The sequence below is a fragment of the Petromyzon marinus genome, chromosome 74, assembly GCF_048934315.1.
Source record: "Petromyzon marinus isolate PM22_M1 ecotype Great Lakes invasive population chromosome 74, UKy_Petmar_22M1.pri1.0, whole genome shotgun sequence".
Taxonomy (NCBI): Eukaryota; Metazoa; Chordata; class Hyperoartia; order Petromyzontiformes; family Petromyzontidae; genus Petromyzon; species Petromyzon marinus.
The window spans coordinates 11101722-11122158 of NC_133740.1; the positions used below are offsets into that span (position 1 = coordinate 11101722).

Sequence of the window (20437 nt, forward strand, 5' to 3'; positions counted from 1 at the left end):
CGAATCTCGCCGGGGGTACCAGACTTGGTGCATCTCCTGCGGTGCCAGGGAGGATCTGCCCCACCGGTACTTACGCTGCCAGCGGCTCAAACCAATGTTCCGCTTCTTGGGGGACATCTTCAGGAAACTGGGGGTGCCCTTCTACAACATCAGCTTCGTATATGGAGGTTGCCTTACCTGGCTAACAAGCGCCATGACCTCGCCAACTTCGCCTGGCGGTGTACAGAACGAGAATAAAGATGCTGCAAGGTGACACTGACGGCTGCTCTGTGCTGCTTCCGGTGTTCAGAGGCCTGCTCAAGGCGCGGCTCCGGCTGGAGCACGCCACGTACCACACACACGTGTCGGTGATGTGCAGCGCGTCTTCTTAGAACGCTGGGGAGCCGGACAAGCCCCTCTCTGTACCAGCGCGGACGGCACTCCCCACGTGTTCACCTTCTCATCATTCCCAGTCTCTCTGTCTCACATACCCCACATCTCTCATACGTGTGTGTGATTAACTTATTTCACACCGTCCTTAGGCTATTATTACTATTTTTGTTTATTCTACCAGGTATGGCCCACTGAGCTACGTAGCTCTTTTCAGAAGCGACCTGCCCACAAATGATAGCTGAATGAAGTCGCTTATCACGTGGAGATTTATAGCACGGGACCACGGGGAGGAGATAGAGGGAGAGAAAGGGACGCCTCACTCCAACTACACAGCAGCAGGCGTCAGGGTCAGGATCGAGCCCACGCCCTCCTGTGTACCAGGCGAGGCAGTTAACATCTCATAGCCACCGTGGCGCCCCCTCCTCTCTCACATCTCTCGTACGTGCGTGTTGAACTTCTCTCGCACCATGCCCAGCCCTCCCCACCGCCGCCACCCACCTCCACGAGCGACGAGGCGTCGGCCCCGGCCACCGTCTGCGGGAAGCGCGTGAGGCCGCGCCGCGTCGCCGGGCAGCGCTTGTAGAAGAGGCGGAGTGACAGGAGGGCCACACAGGCCCCGACGTCCTGCAGGGCCACCAGGACGCGCGGCCCGGACAGCGGGCCCAGCTCCCGCACCTCGGTGTTCAGCTTCAGCACGCGCTCGCCCACGTCCACCTACGCCGGGAGATGGGGTGGTGACAGGAGTGGTGAAGTATGGTCAAAGAAGCCACCACAGTGTGGGGAGGCCTTCACAAAGGTTAGAAGTACATCTCCGAATTGGGAGTTAGGGGACGTCCATAAATGACGTCACGCACCTGGGGGGGGGGGGGTCAGACATTTGTGACGATGTGTGACGAGGGGGGAGGGGTAAAAAATCGTCCAAAATCACGTGACGTCATTTATGGACGGCCCCTAAGGGTCAAGATTAGAGTCGGGGGTTACGGGGTATGTATAGGGGTTAGGGGTAGGGTTAGGTATAGTAGTTAGCGCAGGTCTAGGGGCTCAGGCTACAGGTCTAGGGGTTCAGGCTACAGGTCTAGGGGTTCAGGCTTGAGGTCTAGGGGTTCAGGCTACAGGTCTAGGGGTTCAGGCTACAGGTCTAGGGGTTCAGGCTACAGGTCTAGGGGTTCAGGATAGAGGTCTAGGGGTTCAGGCTACAGGTCTAGGGGTTCAGGCTTGAGGTCTAGGGGTTCAGGCTACAGGTCTAGGGGTTCAGGCTACAGGTCTAGGGGTTCAGGCTACAGGTCTAGAGGTTCAGGCTACAGGTCTAGGAGTTCAGGCTACAGGTCTAGGGGTTCAGGCTACAGGTCTAGGGGTTCAGGCTACAGGTCTAGGGGCTCAGGCTACAGGTCTAGGGGTTCAGGCTTGAGGTCTAGAGGTTCAGGCTACAGGTCTAGGGGTTCAGGCTACAGGTCTAGGGGTTCAGGCTACAGGTCTAGGGGTTCAGGCTACAGGTCTAGGGGTTCAGGCTACAGGTCTAGGGGTTCACGCTACAGGTCTAGGGGTTCAGGCTACAGGTCTAGGGGTTCAGGCTACAGGTCTAGGGGTTCAGGCTACAGGTCTAGGGGTTCAGGCTACAGGTCTAGGGGTTCAGGCTACAGGTCTAGGGGTTCACGCTACAGGTCTAGGGGTTCAGGCTACAGGTCTAGGGGTTCAGGCTACAGGTCTAGGGGTTCAGGCTACAGGTCTAGGGGTTCAGGCTACAGGTCTAGGGGTTCAGGCTACAGGTCTAGGGGTTCAGGCTACAGGTCTAGGGGTTCACGCTACAGGTCTAGGGGTTCAGGCTACAGGTCTAGGGGTTCAGGCTACAGGTCTAGGGGTTCAGGCTACAGGTCTAGGGGTTCAGGCTACAGGTCTAGGGCTTCAGGCTACAGGTCTAGGGGTTCAGGCTACAGGTCTAGGGGTTGAGGCTACAGGTCTAGGGGTTCAGGCTACAGGTCTAGGGGTTCTGGCTCGGGCAGCGTTCTTCATTGCAATGCTCGCGGGCCACTGGTGGCGTGTCGTGCAGGGGGTGGCTTCAGGGAGTGGCTACTGGGGGTGGCTACTGGGGGTGGCTACTGGGGGTGGCTACTGGGGGTGGCTTCAGGGAGTGGCTTCAGGGAGTGGCTACTGGGGGTGGCTACTGGGGGTGGCTACTGGGGGTGGCTTCTGGGGGTGGCTTCAGGGAGTGGCTTCAGGGAGTGGCTACTGGGGGTGGCTTCTGGGGGTGGCTTCAGGGGGTGGCTTCAGGGAGTGGCTTCAGGGGGTGGCTTCAGGGAGTGGCTTCAGGGAGTGGCTACTGGGGGTGGCTTCTGGGGGTGGCTTCAGGGGGTGGCTTCAGGGAGTGGCTTCAGGGGGTGGCTTCTGGGAGTGGCTTCAGGGAGTGGCTACTGGGGGTGGCTTCTGGGGGTGGCTTCAGGGGGTGGCTTCAGGGAGTGGCTTCAGGGGGTGGCTGCTGGGAGTGGCTTCAGGGAGTGGCTACTGGTGGTGGCTGCTGCTTTTAATCCCCCAACGGTTTCAAGCGGCGTGGCGGCCCTCACAGCGATGGCTTCTCCCCCCGTCCCCTGAGAGTGAAGGCCACTGAGAGAGGGGCCCTGAGAGAGAGTGAAGGCCACTGTGAGTGAGTGAAGGCCACTGAGAGAGAGGCCCTGAGAGAGAGTGAAGGCCACTGAGAGAGGGGCCCTGAGAGTGAGTGAAGGCCACTGTGAGAGAGAGGTCCTGAGAGTGAGTGAAGGCCACTGGGAGAGAGGCCCTGAGAGAGAGTGAAGGCCACTGAGAGAGGGGCCCTGAGAGAGAGTGAAGGCCACTGAGAAAGGGGCCCTGAGAGTGAAGGCCACTGGGAGAGAGTGAAGGCCCTGAGAGAGAGTGAAGGCCACTGAGTGAGTGAAAGCCACTGGGAATGAGTGAAGGCCACTGGGAGTGAGAGAGAGGCCACTGGGAGTGAGAGAGAGGCCCTGAGAGAGAGTGAAGGCCACTGGGAGAGAGGCCCTGAGAGTGAAGGCCACTGAGAGAGGGGCCCTGAGAGAGAGTGAAGGCCACTGAGAGAGTGAGAGTGAAGGCCACTGAGTGAGTGAAGGCCACTGAGTGAGTGAAGGCCACTGAGAGTGAAGGCCACTGGGAGTGAAGGCCACTGAGTGAGTGAAGGCCACTGAGAGTGAAGGCCACTGGGAGTGAAGGCCACTGAGTGAGTGAAGGCCACTGAAAGTGAAGGCCACTGGGAGTGAAGGCCACTGAGTGAGTGAAGGCCACTGAGAGTGAAGGCCACTGGGAGTGAAGGCCACTGAGTGAGTGAAGGCCACTGGGAGTGAAGGCCACTGGGAGTGAAGGCCACTGTGAGAGGGGCCCTGAGAGAGTGAAGGCCACTGAGAGTGAGTGAAGGCCACTGGGATAGGGGCCCTGAGAGTGAAGGCCACTGGGAGTGAAGGCCACTGAGAGAGTGAAGGCCACTGGGAGAGTGAAGCCCACTGGGATAGGGGCCCTGAGAGTGAAGGCCACTGAGAGAGTGAAGCCCACTGAGTGAGTGAAGGCCACTGGGTGTGAGTGAAGGCCACTGGGAGTGAGAGAGAGGCCCTGAGAGAGAGTGAAGGCCACTGGGAGAGTGAAGGCCACTGGGAGAGAGGCCACTGGGTGTGAGTGAAGGCCACTGGGAGAGAGTGAAGGCCACTGAGAGAGTGAAGGCCACTGTGAGAGGGGCGGCGACGTCTCGGGGTGAGAATCGAGCGGGCCTAGTCGAAGGCAGGCCCTCAGAATCCACGCAGTCGACTTCAACCAATCCGTGAGACGTAATCGGCTCCCCGGGGGGGGGGGGGAATTCCACATTACCAGGGCGGGCGCCGGTCCGTCCGCGCGACCGGTGAGCGGCGATCGCGGTCACCAATAACGAGGGGGGGGGGAGCATTAACGTGGCCCGGGGGGGGGGGGGGCAGGGGGCGTGGGTGGTTAATGGCCGGGGCAATCCGTCAAATCGTCTCATTATCAGCCCGTGTCGTTAACCCTGCCAGAGCTGATTAAGCGAGAGCAGATGGCGCGGAACTCCGCTGCCGTGAGCGCGATTGATTAATTATCACGGCCGGGATAATCACTGGGGGAGGTGGGGGGGGGGCTCGGCTCATAATGACCGTGGCATTGATACCCTAAGACCATCCTCGCAGCAGCGGCGGCGGCGGCGGCTTTTGGCTCAGCGATCGAACAAATGCGGTGACGGCATCGCACGCTCTCAGATGCTATCTACACTACACTATACACTACACTATACACTACACTATACACTACACTATACACTACACTATACACTACACTATACACTACACTATACACTACACTATACACTACACTATACACTACACTATACACTACACTATACACTACACTATACACTACACTATACACTACACTATACACTACACTATACACTACACTATACACTACACTATACACTACACTATACACTACACTATACACTACACTATACACTACACTATACACTACACTATACACTACACTATACACTACACTATACACTACACTATACACTACACTATACACTACACTATACACTACACTATACACTACACTATACACTACACTATACACTACACTATACACTACACTATACACTACACTATACACTACACTATACACTACACTATACACTACACTATACACTACACTATACACTACACTATACACTACACTACACACTACACTACACACTACACTACACACTACACTACACACTACACTACACACTACACTATACACTACACTATACACTACACTATACACTACACTATACACTACACTATACACTACACTATACACTACACTATACACTACACTATACACTACACTATACACTACACACTACACTACACACTACACTACACACTACACTACACACTACACTACACACTACACTACACACTACACTACACACTACACTACACACACTACACTATACACTACACTATACACTACACACTACACTACACACTACACTACACACTACACTACACACTACACTACACACTACACACTACACTACACACTACACTACACACTACACTACACACTATACACTACACTATACACTACACTATACACTACACTATACACTACACTATACACTACACTATACACTACACTATACACTACACACTACACTATACACACACTACAAGATACACACTACACTATACACTACACACTACCCTATACACTACTATACACTATACTATACACTACACTATACACTACACACAACACTTTACACACAACACTTTACACTACACTATACACTACACTATACACTACACTATACACTACACACTACACTATACACTACACTATACACTACACTATACACTACACTATACACTACACTATACACTACACTATACACTACACTATACTATACACTATACTATACACACTACACTATACACACTACAAGATACACACTACACTATACACTACACACTACCCTATACACTATACTATACTATACACTACACTATACACTACACACAACACTTTACACACAACACTTTACACTACACTATACACTACACTATACACTACACACTATACACAACACTATACACTACACTATACACTACACTACTATACACGATACACTATACACTAGTGCTGTACTAGTAACGAATTGGCCACGTTCTTTCGGTAAAGTCACGTAGAAGGGAAACAATAAAATAATAAAAATATAAAACAATAAAATTCTGAGGTCGAAACGTCGTGAGAATTTTATGAATCCCTAAAGTCACGAAAGCATTACATCAAAAATTGGCCACGTCCTGTTCCGTGACAACCCTGACTAGTAGGCCGTGTCGGGTGGTGGCGGGTTTAAGGACACAACAACATTTATAGAGTTACGCAATCCCCACGTGTCACAGGGACTCACAGACTCCCCCCACCACGTGTCACAGCGACTCACAGACTCCCACCCACGTGACAAAGAGACTCACAGATTCCCCCCACATGACAAAGCGACTCACAGACTCCCCCACCACGTGTCACAGCGACTCACAGACTCCCTCCCCCACGTGACAAAGAGACTCACAGACTCCCCCCACCACGTGTCACAGCGACTCACAGACTCCCACTATGTGTCAAAGTGACTCACAGACTCCCTCCCCCACGTGACAAAGAGACTCACAGACTCCCCCCACCACGTGTCAAAGTGACTCACAGACTCCCTCCCCCACGTGTCACAGCGACTCACAGACTCCCTCCCCCACGTGTCAAAGCGACTCACAGACTCCCTCCCCCACGTGTCACAGTGACTCACAGACTCCCCCCACCACGTGACAAAGCGACTCACAGACTCCCCCCACGTGTCACAGTGACTCACAGACTCCCACTATGTGTCAAAGTGACTCACAGACTCCCTCCCACGTGTCACAGTGACTCACAGACTCCCACGTGTCAAAGTGACTCACAGACTCCCTCCCCCACGTGACAAAGAGACTCACAGACTCCCACCCACGTGTCACAGCGACTCACAGACTCCCTCCCCCCACGTGTCACAGTGACTCACAGACTCGCCCCACCACGTGACAAAGCGACTCACAGACTCCCTCCCCCACGTGTCACAGTGACTCACAGACTCCCTCCCCCACGTGTCACAGTGACTCACAGACTCCCCTACGTGTCACAGACTCACAGCCTCCCCCACCACGTGTCACAGCGACTCACAGACTCCCTCCCCCACGTGTCAAAGAGACTCACAGACTCCCTCCCCCACGTGTCAGTGACTCACAGACTCCCACCACGTGACAAAGCGACTCACGGACTCCCCCCACCACGTGACAAAGTGACTCAGACTCCCTCCTCCACGTGTCACAGCGACTCACAGACTCCCTCCCCCACGTGTCACAGTGACTCACAGACTCCCACCACGTGACAAAGCGACTCACAGACTCCCTCCCACGTGACAAAGCGACTCACAGACTCCCTCCCCCCCCCGTGACAAAGTGACTCACAGACTCCCTCCCCCCACGTGTCACAGCGACTCACAGACTGCCTCCCCCACGTGTCAAAGAGACTCACAGACTCCCCCCACCACGTGACAAAGTGACTCACAGACTCCCTCCCCACGTGTCACAGTGACTCACAGACTCCCTCCCCCCCCCCGTGACAAAGTGACTCACAGACTCCCTCCCTCCACGTGACAAAGAGACTCACAGGCTCCCACCCACGTGACAAAGCGACTCACAGACTCCCTCCACGTGACAAAGAGACTCACAGACTCCCCCTCACGTGTCACAGAGACTCACAGACTCCCACTATGTGTCACAGTGACTCACAGACTCCTCCCACGTGTCAAAGAGACTCACAGACTCCCCCACGTGTCACAGTGACTCACAGACTCCCACTATGTGTCACAGTGACTCACAGACTCCCTCCCCCCACGTGTCACAGCGACTCACAGACACTCCCCCCCACGTGACAAAGTGACTCAGACTCCACCCACCACGTGACAAAGCGACTCACAGACTCCCCACCACGTGTCACAGAGACTCACAGACTCCCCACCACGTGACAAAGAGACTCACAGACTCCCTCCCTCACCACGTGTCACAGCGACTCACAGACTCCCTCCACGTGTCAAAGTGACTCACAGACTCCCCCACCACGTGACAAAGTGACTCACAGACTCCCTCCCACGTGACAAAGAGACTCACAGACTCCCTCCCACGTGACAAAGCGACTCACAGACTCCTCACCACGTGACAAAGAGACTCACAGACTCCTCCCCCACCACGTGACAAAGCGACTCACAGACTCCCTCCCCACCACGTGTCACAGCGACTCACAGACTCCTCACCACGTGACAAAGAGACTCACAGACTCCTCCCCCACCACGTGTCAAAGAGACTCACAGACTCCCCCCACCACGTGTCACAGAGACTCACAGACTCCCTCCCACGTGACAAAGAGACTCACAGACTCCCTCCACGTGTCACAGTGACTCACAGACTCCCCCCACCACGTGTCACAGTGACTCACAGACTCCCCTCACCACGTGACAAAGAGACTCACAGACTCCCTCCCCCCACCACGTGTCACAGAGACTCACAGACTCCCCCCACCACGTGTCACAGAGACTCACAGACTCCCTCCCACGTGACAAAGAGACTCACAGACTCCCTCCACGTGTCACAGTGACTCACAGACTCCCCCACCACGTGACAAAGAGACTCACAGACTCCCTCCCCCCACCACGTGTCACAGCGACTCACAGACTCCCTCCCCCCACCACGTGTCACAGCGACTCCGCGTACCTGCGTGAAGCTCTCATCGGCGGCGATGGTGTCGATCTTGACGAGGCCGTCCTCGCTGAGCGGCGCCGGCGCCGGCGCCGGCGGCTCTCCCCCCCCGCCGGCGGCGGCGCCCCCCGCCTCTCCGAAGTAGAGGTTGAAGGTCTCCTTGCAGGTGCCGGGCACGCCGGGGATGCTCCCGCAGTCCCGCAGCGTGAAGCGCAGCTCCAGCAGCAGGCGGCGTGCCGGGCCCCGCGGCACCGCGGGGGAGCGGAGCCAGTTGCTCTGTCCGGGGGGGGCCATCACGTTGCACACCTGGAAGGTTCGCAGAGGCCGGTTGTGTTCGTCGATCTCGCTGATCTCCTCCCACTGCGGGGGGGGGGGGGTAAGTGGGGGGGGGGGGGTAAGAGAAGCGAGGATAGGGGGGGCAGGCGGCGGAGAGTCAAGGTGCTGATTGGTGGGTTGTGCGCGTCCATCTCACTTGAGGAGTTCGCGTTATATCATCACAACACACACACACAACACCATACACACACACACACAACACACACACAACACATCACACACACACACCACACACACACAACACATCACACACACACCACACACACACCACACACACAACACATACACACACACAACGCACACACACACAACACAACACATCACACACACACACCACACACAACACACACACACCACACACAACACACACACACCACACACAACACACACACACCACACACAATACACACAACACATACACACACACAACACACACAACACATCACACACACACACCACACACACACAACACATCACACACACACCACACACACACAACGCACACACACACAACACAACACATCACACACACAACACATCACACACACACAACGCACACACACACCACACACAACACACACACACCACACACAACACACACACACCACACACACAACACATCACACACACCACACACACCACACACACCACACAACACACACACCACACACACCACACAACACACACAACACATACATACACAACACACAACACATACACACATACACACACACAACACATCACACACACAACACACCACACACACACACAACACACCACATACACACACACACAACACATACACACACACAACACATACACACACAACACATCACACACAACACACACACAACACGCATACACAACAACACACATACACACACAAGATAACACACACACCACAAACACAACAACACACAACACCACACACAACACACACCACACACACAACACAAGACCACACACACACCACACACACAAACACACACAACACCACACACACAACACCACACACAACACGCACACAGCACACTGATTGCCAACAAGGGTTTTGCCACCAAGTACTAAGTCGTGTTGTGCAGAGGGGTCAAATACTTATTTCCCTCATTAAAATGCAAATCAATTTATAACATTTTTGACATGCGTTTTTCTGGATTTTGTTGTTGTTATTCTGTCTCTCACTGTTCAAATAAACCTACCATTAAAATTATAGACTGATCATTTCTTTTATCATTGGGCAAATGTACAAAATCAGCAGGGGATCAAATACTCACATAGATACCCACATACATAGAGACCCACATACATAGAGACCCATAGACTCACATAGAGACCCATAGACTCACATAGAGACTCAAGGACTCACATAGACACCTACAGGCTAACATAGAGACCCACAAAATCACGTAGAGACCCACATACATAGATACCCACATACATAGAGACCCACAGACTCACATAGAGACCCATAGACTCACATAGACACCCACAGGCTCACATAGAGACCCACAGAATCACGTAGAGACCCACATACATAGAGACCCACAGACTCACATAGAGACCCATATACTTACATAAAGACCCATAGATTTACATAGAGACCCACATATATAGAGACCCATAGACTCACATAGAGACCCATAGACTCACATAGAGACCCATAGACTCACATAGAGACACACAGACTCGCATGGAGACCCACATACATAGAGACCCATAGACTCACATAGAGACACATAGACTCACATAGAGACCCACATACATAGAGACCCACATACATAGAGACCCATAGACTCACATAGAGACCCATAGACTCACATAGACACCCACAGGCTCACATAGAGACCCACAGAATCACGTAGAGACCCACATACATAGAGACCCACAGACTCACATAGAGACCCATATACTTACATAAAGACCCATAGATTTACATAGAGACCCAGAGACATAGAGACCCACAGACTCACATAGAAACCCACAGACTCATACATGGCCGGGTTTGCGGCTCAGCGCGCTAAGCGCTGCACCACCGCTCCCCACTGACCCACAAAGACAAAGATTCCCCCTGTAGTCTTCACAGACTGTTGGGTCAAGTGCCGTTAGCACGCACCACGTGTCACCCCTCCCCCCGCCTCCACCCCTCCCCCAATCTCCTCCCTCCCTCCCTCGCTAATTAGGGGCCCAATTAAGCGACAGTGGTGCCCCTCCCCCCCTCCCCCCGGCAACGGGTGAACACCCCCCACCACCTCACCCCCCCCACCTCACCCCCCCCACCACCTCACCCCCCCCACCTCACCCCCCCCATCTCACCCCCCCCCACCACCTCACCCCCCCCACCACCTCACCCCCCCCCACCTCACCCCCCCTCCCTCCCCCCGGCAACGGGTGAACATCCCCCACCTCACCCCCCCCACCTCACCCCCCCACCTCACCCCCCCCCACCTCACCCACGATCATCTCCTGCGGCAATCCGCGGACATTCCACATTGCTGTGACGGGCGCCTGAACTGTGCTCACGCAGGGCCGGCCAGAAACGTCTTGTTGAGTCGGGCACCAGGAGGTGGCTCGAATTCAGTCAGCCGATCATCACTCAAGGGCCGATAAATTGAGGAGCGATTTGGGGGGTGGGGGGTGGGGAAGGCTGTCAAGACATTTGTTGTCCGTCGTGAGCCCCCCCATTATGAGGCCTGGGCCCCCCACCTTGTCAATTGTTTAAGATTTGAAAACGAATTTCTGTAGAACTGCTCCTGGTTGTTGTTGTTGTTGTGTTTAGTTTGCTGTCCTTCCCTCCGCACACTCCGAATAGCAACGGTTGGCTACGTACGGTGCGAAAGAAGTTCAACATTTACACATCCTTTAAGGTCACAAACATTAGCGTGCGTGTGTGTGTATGTTACACAGCAGGGGTGGCATGCAAACTGCAAACCGCACAACGCTGGACAATCCGCAGCACTTGTGAGCAAAAATAAACAATTACCCCAAGCTCTGCAGTCCTCTATCTATTCAGCCTCTCATCGGCAGCAGGGTCAAGCTTTGGTTGAGCCAATGCTTGTGAACTCTGTGATCCTCAAGGCGGAACCGGTCCGGGGTTCGATTAATGGCCTTGGTCCAAGCAAGCCAGAATCTGCCGCTGATGAGACACTAAACGTGGAAGCTGGTGCCGAGTCTGGCTGTATGAAACCAATGGCATCAGTCCAATCAAGCCAGACTCTGCCGCTGATGAGACACTAAACGTGGAAGCCGGTGCTGAGCCTGGCTGTATGAAACCAATGGCATCAGTAAAAGCAAGCCAGTCTCTGCCGCTGATGAGACACTAAACGTGGAAACGGGTGCTGAGCCTGGCTGTATGAAACCAATGGCATCAGTCCAAGCAAGCCACACTCTGCCGCTGCTGCTGATGAGACACTAAACGTGGAAGCTGGTGCTGAGTCTGGCTGTATGAAACCAATGGCATCAGTCCAATCAAGCCAGACTCTGCCGCTGATGTTGATGAGACACTAAACGTGGAAACGGGTGCTGAGCCTGGCTGTATGAAACCAATGGCATCAGTCCAATCAAGCCACACTCTGCCGCTGATGAGACACTGAACGTGGAAGCCGCTCCGCTCGAGTTTGTTCACGTTTAAATCAATGCTGGCGATGGGGCTGACGGGAAGCGGTGTCAAAGCAAAAACTGACGAAATGAATGGCGAATTAATGAATGCACTCTGGGTTGACGATTAAATAAACCGCGAGAATTTCAATGCGGCAGCACCACGATTAGCGCCAATTACTCGCAGAACACCGCGAGGAGGGGGGAGCGCCAAGTCAGTGGATAACGGCCGCTCATGTCGAGCTGAAACCATCACCACAACAATAATTACTATCACGACGACGATGACGATGACGCATCGCTGTACCTGCGGCGGGAATTCCGTCTCGATCGCTCATCGCAGAAGAGCCCCCCACAGGACGAGAGGGGGGTGGGGGGGGTGGCGGTGATGGTGGTCGGTGAGGAGCCGCCCCTACCCAAATATTTCCCCGAGCTCTCCTGGACCTCTGGGTGTATTCATTTAACCCTCTCCCGTTCCGATGACGTCCGATGACGTACGATGACGTCCGATGACGTACAATGGCGTCCGATGACGTACAATGACGTGAGATGGAACAGATGGGGATTAGTCCACACACGTAGTAGAAGGGAGTGAGATGGAAGAGATGGAGATTAGTCCACACACGTGGTAGAAGGGAGTGAGATGGAACAGATGGAGTTTAGTCCACACACGTGGTAGAAGAGAGTGAGATGGAACAGATGGAGATTAGTCCACACACGTGGTAGAAGGGAGTGAGATGGAACAGATGGAGATTAGTCCACACACGTGGTACAAGGGAGTGAGATGGAACAGATGGAGATTAGTCCACACACGTGGTAGAAGGGAGTGAGATGGAACAGATGGAGATTAGTCCACACACGGTGTAGAAGGGAGTGAGATGGAACAGATGGAGATTAGTCCACACACGGTGTAGAAGGGAGTGAGATGGAACAGATGGAGATTAGTCCACAGACGTGGTAGAAGGGAGTGAGATGGAACAGATGGAGATTAGTCCACACACGTGGTAGAAGGGAGTGAGATGGAACAGATGGAGATTAGTCCACACACGTAGTAGAAGGGAGTGAGATGGAACAGATGGAGATTAGTCCACACACGTGGTAGAAGGGAGTGAGATGGAACAGATGGAGATTAGTCCACACACGGTGTAGAAGGGGGTGAGATGGAACAGATGGAGATTAGTCCACACACGTGGTAGAAGGGAGTGAGATGGAACAGATGGAGATTAGTCCACCCACGTGGTAGAAGGGAGTGAGATGGAAGAGATGGAGATTAGTCCACACACGGTGTAGAAGGGAGTGAGATGGAACAGATGGAGATTAGTCCACACACGTGGTAGAAGGGAGTGAGATGGAACAGATGGAGATTAGTCCACCCACGTGCTAGAAGGGAGTGAGATGGAACAGATGGAGATTAGTCCACCCACGTGCTAGAAGGGAGTGAGATGGAACAGATGGAGATTAGTCCACCCACGTGCTAGAAGGGAGTGAGATGGAACAGATGGAGATTAGTCCACACACGGTGTAGAAGGGAGTGAGATGGAACAGATGGAGATTAGTCCACACACGTGGTAGAAGGGAGTGAGATGGAACAGATGGAGATTAGTCCACCCACTTTGCCGTGCGCCCTCTGCTGGCAGGCAGAGCCCACACTGAGCGACGTCTGACAGAAGCCACGTGGCCATCACAAATGACAGCTCAACGAAGTGGCTCATCGCCTGTAAATGTCTCGCGGCCACATCCTGCAAACGCATCGCGACGCCGACTCTAAATAAAGAACCCGGTGGACCTGGAGAATAGTCCACGCCACTCCGGGGAGAGAGACGCAGACTCAAAATATACAGCAGCAGCAGCAGGCATCGTCAGGGTCGGGATTGAACCCACGACCTCCTGCGCACCAGGCGAGGTAGTTAACATCTCATAGCCACTGTGATGATGATGATGAGAGAGACACAAACTCCAAATACACAGCAGCAGCAGGCATCGTCACGGTCGGGATGGAACCCACAACCTCCTGTGTACCAGGCGAGGTAGTTAACATCTCCTAGTCACCGTGATGATGAGAGAGAGAGACGCAGACTCCAAATATACAGCAGCAGGCATCGTCAGGGTCGGGATGGAACCCACGACCTCCTGTGTACCAGGCGAGGTAGTCAACATCTCATAGCCACCACGGCAAGGGAATGTAACTCGTCTGAGAGGCTGTCCGCAGCAGAGGAGATGGAGCGAGGGATGAAATCCGCTGATGATGCGGAGTAGAGAGGCAGGCACTGGTGGGGCATGGAAGCTTTCAATCGAGCAGTGGATAGACCACGGCTGATGATGATGATACAGTGTTGCATAATCACCATATTGTGGCACTCCACCCTTGACAATTCACTGCAGATTTTATTTCGTCCCTCCAGAGTAGAAACCCCTCCCACCCTTCCTCCCCCAGCGCCCGCTACTACATGCAGCGCTGTATATATTTGCGTCAATCAGCAAATGAGTTGTCCCTCGTGACCCCCCCCTCCTCATCCCTTTAATCATCGGCTAAATTTATGTCAATCGCCGAAGAAATTGTCAAGGCAAGGCATCGTCTCACGCACACTCCGTCTCCGGGTCAATCACGCCAGGGCTGTCGTCCCTCGCGAGTGACCCCCTCCGGCACCCCACCACTCCCTCGTGACAATGAGCAGCAGTGTCATGATTGTCAAAGTGTCTTGCCGCACGCCACCCCTCCACTCCTCCTCGCTTAGTTACAGGCGGGCCTCGGTCGCGATCCCCGTTAGAACGCCGCCCATTCGATATCGCGCTCTTTGTCCTGGAGGGGAGTTTTTTTTTTACAATTTTTTAAAATATATTTTAAAAAAAGCGAAATAAAGAAAATCTACAAAGTGGTCACGGAGTGAGAGACACGCAGCAGGGCTGGCCCACGAAGTGTCTTAGACGATCGCAGCTTTGTCGTCCCTCGTGATAACCCCCCCCCCCTTAGAGCCCCCCCCCCATCACCAAATTTACGTCAATCGCTGTATACTGTGGTACCTCCAGAGCCCCCCTGATTACCAGGACTTTTATTGTCCCTCCAGAGTCCCCCCATGGCAACAATAAAACAATAACACCGCAGAGGCAATCCATAAATTATTATCCTGCGATGCTGCTGCTGCTACTGCGTTTGGCAGCAGCAGCGGCAGCGCACGAGCAGCTACAGCAGTAGCAGCTACAGCAGCAGCAGCAGCAGCGAGAGAGCGACTCAGCGCACGAGCAGCTACAGCAGTAGCAGCAGCAGCTACAGCAGCGCACGAGCAGCAGCAGCTACAGCAGCGCACGAGCAGCAGCAGCTACAGCAGCAGCTACAGCAGCGCACGAGCAGCTACAGCAGCAGCAGCGCACGAGCAGCTACAGCAGCTACAGCAGCGAGAGAGCGACTCAGCGCACGAGCAGCTACAGCAGCAGCAGCTACAGCAGCAGCAGCTACAGCAGCAGCAGCAGCTACAGCAGCAGCAGCAGCTACAGCAGCAGCAGCTACAGCAGCAGCAGCAGCTACAGCAGCAGCAGCAGCTACAGCAGCAGCGAGTGAGAGCGACTCGGGGCACTCCGTGTCCACGACGGCGGCGAAGCGTGCCTGTCGCCTTACGAGGGAGTAAATCAACAATAGTCGACGTTTCGGGCAATGGCCCTACCTTCACAGCACGTGTCATTGGGTCATGAGACCCGTGCCGTCATCTTTTATGAAGGGTCGTTACCCGAAACGTCGCATGTTATATATATTTTTTCACTTTAAGGCCACACACACACACGCGCAATGTTATTGACGTTGGAGTTTCCGTCCATTGCGCCTGTGGTCATCACTGCAGGCGCTGTCGTACCTCCAGAGTCCCCCCTTGGTAGTCACCGCCCTTCCCCGTCACTCCACGGTACACTAACAGCGCCGCAGCCTCCTCCCTCGTTCTACCATTGGTCAGGAGGTCAATAAACTGAGAAATTGGTCGTCCCTCCAGAGTCCCCCTCCCCTGATGAGGCAGGATACATTGCCTCGGGGTCAATGATTACAGATTTGTCGTCCTTCCAAAACAACCCATCCCTACCTCCATCCGCCTCCGGTCGTAATCGTCGTTCTGTCGTCCCTCCAGAGGACGATTGAACCCCCTCGCACCCCCCCCCTGCCCTGCCCCTACTACCCCTCCCTATACATCGTCTTGGGGTCAATCAGCGCAGAGATTTGTCGTCCCTCGCGATCCCCCCCTGCTCTGTCAGAGCCCCCCCCCACCACCACCACCAAGGGGGGCATCGTAATTAAGGAACTTGGATTAATGAGCTCCTCTCCCCAGGGGGTGGGGGAGGGGTGGGATGGAGGGGAGGGGTTAGGGGGGACCGGGGGAGGGGTTAAAAAAAACGAGGTCACGTGGTCTCATTGTGATGAGCAACGCGTGCAGAGCGCCGATTGCAGTGATTGTTACAATGGTACAGTGATTGTTACAATGATTGTTACAGTGATTGTTACAATTATACAGTGATTGTTACAATGGTACAGTGATTGTTACAATGATTGTTACAGTGATTGTTACAATTATACAGTGATTGTTACAATGATTGTTACAGTGATTGTTATAATGATTGTTACAGTTATTGTTACAATTATACAGTGATTGTTACAATTATACAGTGATTGTTACAATTGTACAGTGATTGTTACAATTATACTGAGATTGTTACAATTGTACAATGATTAATGATTGTTACAATTGTACAGTGATTAATTATTGTTACAATGGTACAGTGATTGTTACAATGGTACAGTGATTGTTACAATTATACAGTGATTGTTACAATTGTACAATGATTGTTACAGTGATTGTTACAATTATACAGTGATTGTTACAATTATACAGTGATTGTTACAATGGTACAGTGATTGTTACAATGGTACAGTGATTGTTACAATGATTGTTACAGTGATTGTTACAATTATACAGTGATTGTTACAATGGTACAGTGATTGTTACAATGGTACAGTAATTGTTACAATGGTACAGTGATTGTTACAATTATACAGTGATTGTTACAGTGGTACAGTGATTGATACAATGGTACAGTGATTGTTACAATTATACAGTGATTGTTACAATTGTACAGTGATTGTTACAATGATTGTTAGTGATTGTTACAATGATTGTTACAGTGATTGTTACAATGATTGTCACAGTGATTGTTACAATTATACAATGATTGTTACAATGGTACAGTGATTGTTACAATGGTACAGTGATTGTAACAATTATATAGTGATTGTTACAATTATACAGTGATTGTTACAGTGGTACAGTGATTGTTACAATCGTACAGTGAGTGTTACAATGGTACAGTGATTGTTACAATGGTACAGTGATTGTTACAATGGTACAGTGATTGTTACAATGATTGTTACAGTGATTGTTACAATTATACAGTGATTGTTACAATTATACAGTGAGTGTTACAATTATACAGTGATTGTTACAATCATACAGTGAGTGTTACAATGGTACAGTGATTGTTACAGTGGTACAGTGATTGTTACAATGGTACAGTGATTGTTACAATTGTACAGTGATTCATCTTCTTTGGTTCTTTCGGTAAAGTCACGTAGAATGAGAATACAATAATAAATTGATAAAATAAAATAACACAATAATATTCTCACTGATTGTTACAGTGATGGTGAGAATATTATTGTGTTATTTTATTTTATCAATTTATTATTTTATTCTCATTCTACGTGACTTTACCGAAAGAACCAAAGAAGATGAATCATTGCAGTCACGAAAGCTTTAAATCGAAATTTGTACAGTGATTGTTACAATGATTGTTACAGTGATTGTTACAATGGTACAGTGATTGTTACAATCGTACAGTGAGTGTTACAATGGTACAGTGATTGTTACAATGGTACAGTGATTGTTACAATGATTGTTACAGTGATTGTTACAATTATACAGTGATTGTTACAATTATACAGTGAGTGTTACAATGGTACAGTGATTGTTACAATTATACAGTGATTCATCTTCTTTGGTTCTTTCGGTAAAGTCACGTAAAATGAGAATAAAATAATAAATTGATAAAATAAAATAACACAATAATATTCTCACGACGTTTCGGCCACAACACAAGCGGCCTGCATCAGGTGAAGGGGACGAGACTGTCTGGAGGACAGCGCTGGAGTGAGAAAGCCATTTACGTGACTTTACCAACAGAACCAAAGAAGATGAATCCTTGCAGTCACGAAAGCTTTAAATCGAAATTTATACAGTGATTGTTACAATGATTGTTACAGTGATTGTTACAATTATACAGTGATTGTTACAATTATACAGTGAGTGTTACAATGGTACAGTGATTGTTACAATGATTGTTACAGTGATTGTTACAATTATACAGTGATTGTTACAATGGTACAGTGATTGTTACAATGATTGTTACAGTGATTGTTACAATTATACAGTGATTGTTACAATGATTGTTACAGTGATTGTTATAATGATTGTTACAGTTATTGTTACAATTGTACAGTGATTGTTACAATTATACTGAGATTGTTACAATTGTACAATGATTAATGATTGTTACAATTGTACAGTGATTAATTATTGTTACAATGGTACAGTGATTGTTACAATGGTACAGTGATTGTTACAATTATACAGTGATTGTTACAATTGTACAATGATTGTTACAGTGATTGTTACAATTATACAGTGATTGTTACAATTATACAGTGATTGTTACAATGGTACAGTGATTGTTACAATGGTACAGTGATTGTTACAATGATTGTTACAGTGATTGTTACAATTATACAGTGATTGTTACAATGGTACAGTGATTGTTACAATGGTACAGTAATTGTTACAATGGTACAGTGATTGTTACAATTATACAGTGATTGTTACAGTGGTACAGTGATTGATACAATGGTACAGTGATTGTTACAATTATACAGTGATTGTTACAATTGTACAGTGATTGTTACAATGATTGTTAGTGATTGTTACAATGATTGTTACAGTGATTGTTACAATGATTGTCACAGTGATTGTTACAATTATACAATGATTGTTACAATGGTACAGTGATTGTTACAATGGTACAGTGATTGTAACAATTATATAGTGATTGTTACAATTATACAGTGATTGTTACAGTGGTACAGTGATTGTTACAATCGTACAGTGAGTGTTACAATGGTACAGTGATTGTTACAATGGTACAGTGATTGTTACAATGGTACAGTGATTGTTACAATGATTGTTACAGTGATTGTTACAATTATACAGTGATTGTTACAATTATACAGTGAGTGTTACAATTATACAGTGATTGTTACAATCATACAGTGAGTGTTACAATGGTACAGTGATTGTTACAGTGGTACAGTGATTGTTACAATGGTACAGTGATTGTTACAATTGTACAGTGATTCATCTTCTTTGGTTCTTTCGGTAAAGTCACGTAGAATGAGAATACAATAATAAATTGATAAAATAAAATAACACAATAATATTCTCACTGATTGTTACAGTGATGGTGAGAATATTATTGTGTTATTTTATTTTATCAATTTATTATTTTATTCTCATTCTACGTGACTTTACCGAAAGAACCAAAGAAGATGAATCATTGCAGTCACGAAAGCTTTAAATCGAAATTTGTACAGTGATTGTTACAATGATTGTTACAGTGATTGTTACAATGGTACAGTGATTGTTACAATCGTACAGTGAGTGTTACAATGGTACAGTGATTGTTACAATGGTACAGTGATTGTTACAATGATTGTTACAGTGATTGTTACAATTATACAGTGATTGTTA

The 20437-nt window shown here is 50.3% G+C and overlaps 1 protein-coding gene across 1 annotated transcript in view; it reads right to left on the reverse strand.

Moving 5' to 3' along the window:
* The window catches only part of LOC142907108 (uncharacterized), a 46038-nt gene that overhangs the window by 12870 nt on the left and 12731 nt on the right, over window positions 1-20437 (reverse strand). The window contains exons 3-4 of the mRNA XM_076056194.1: window positions 8694-9038; window positions 871-1086 (exon numbers count right to left, since the gene is read on the reverse strand). Coding sequence (XP_075912309.1) covers window positions 871-1086; window positions 8694-9038 — 561 coding nt within the window. The remainder of the gene's footprint in view (window positions 1-870; window positions 1087-8693; window positions 9039-20437) is intronic.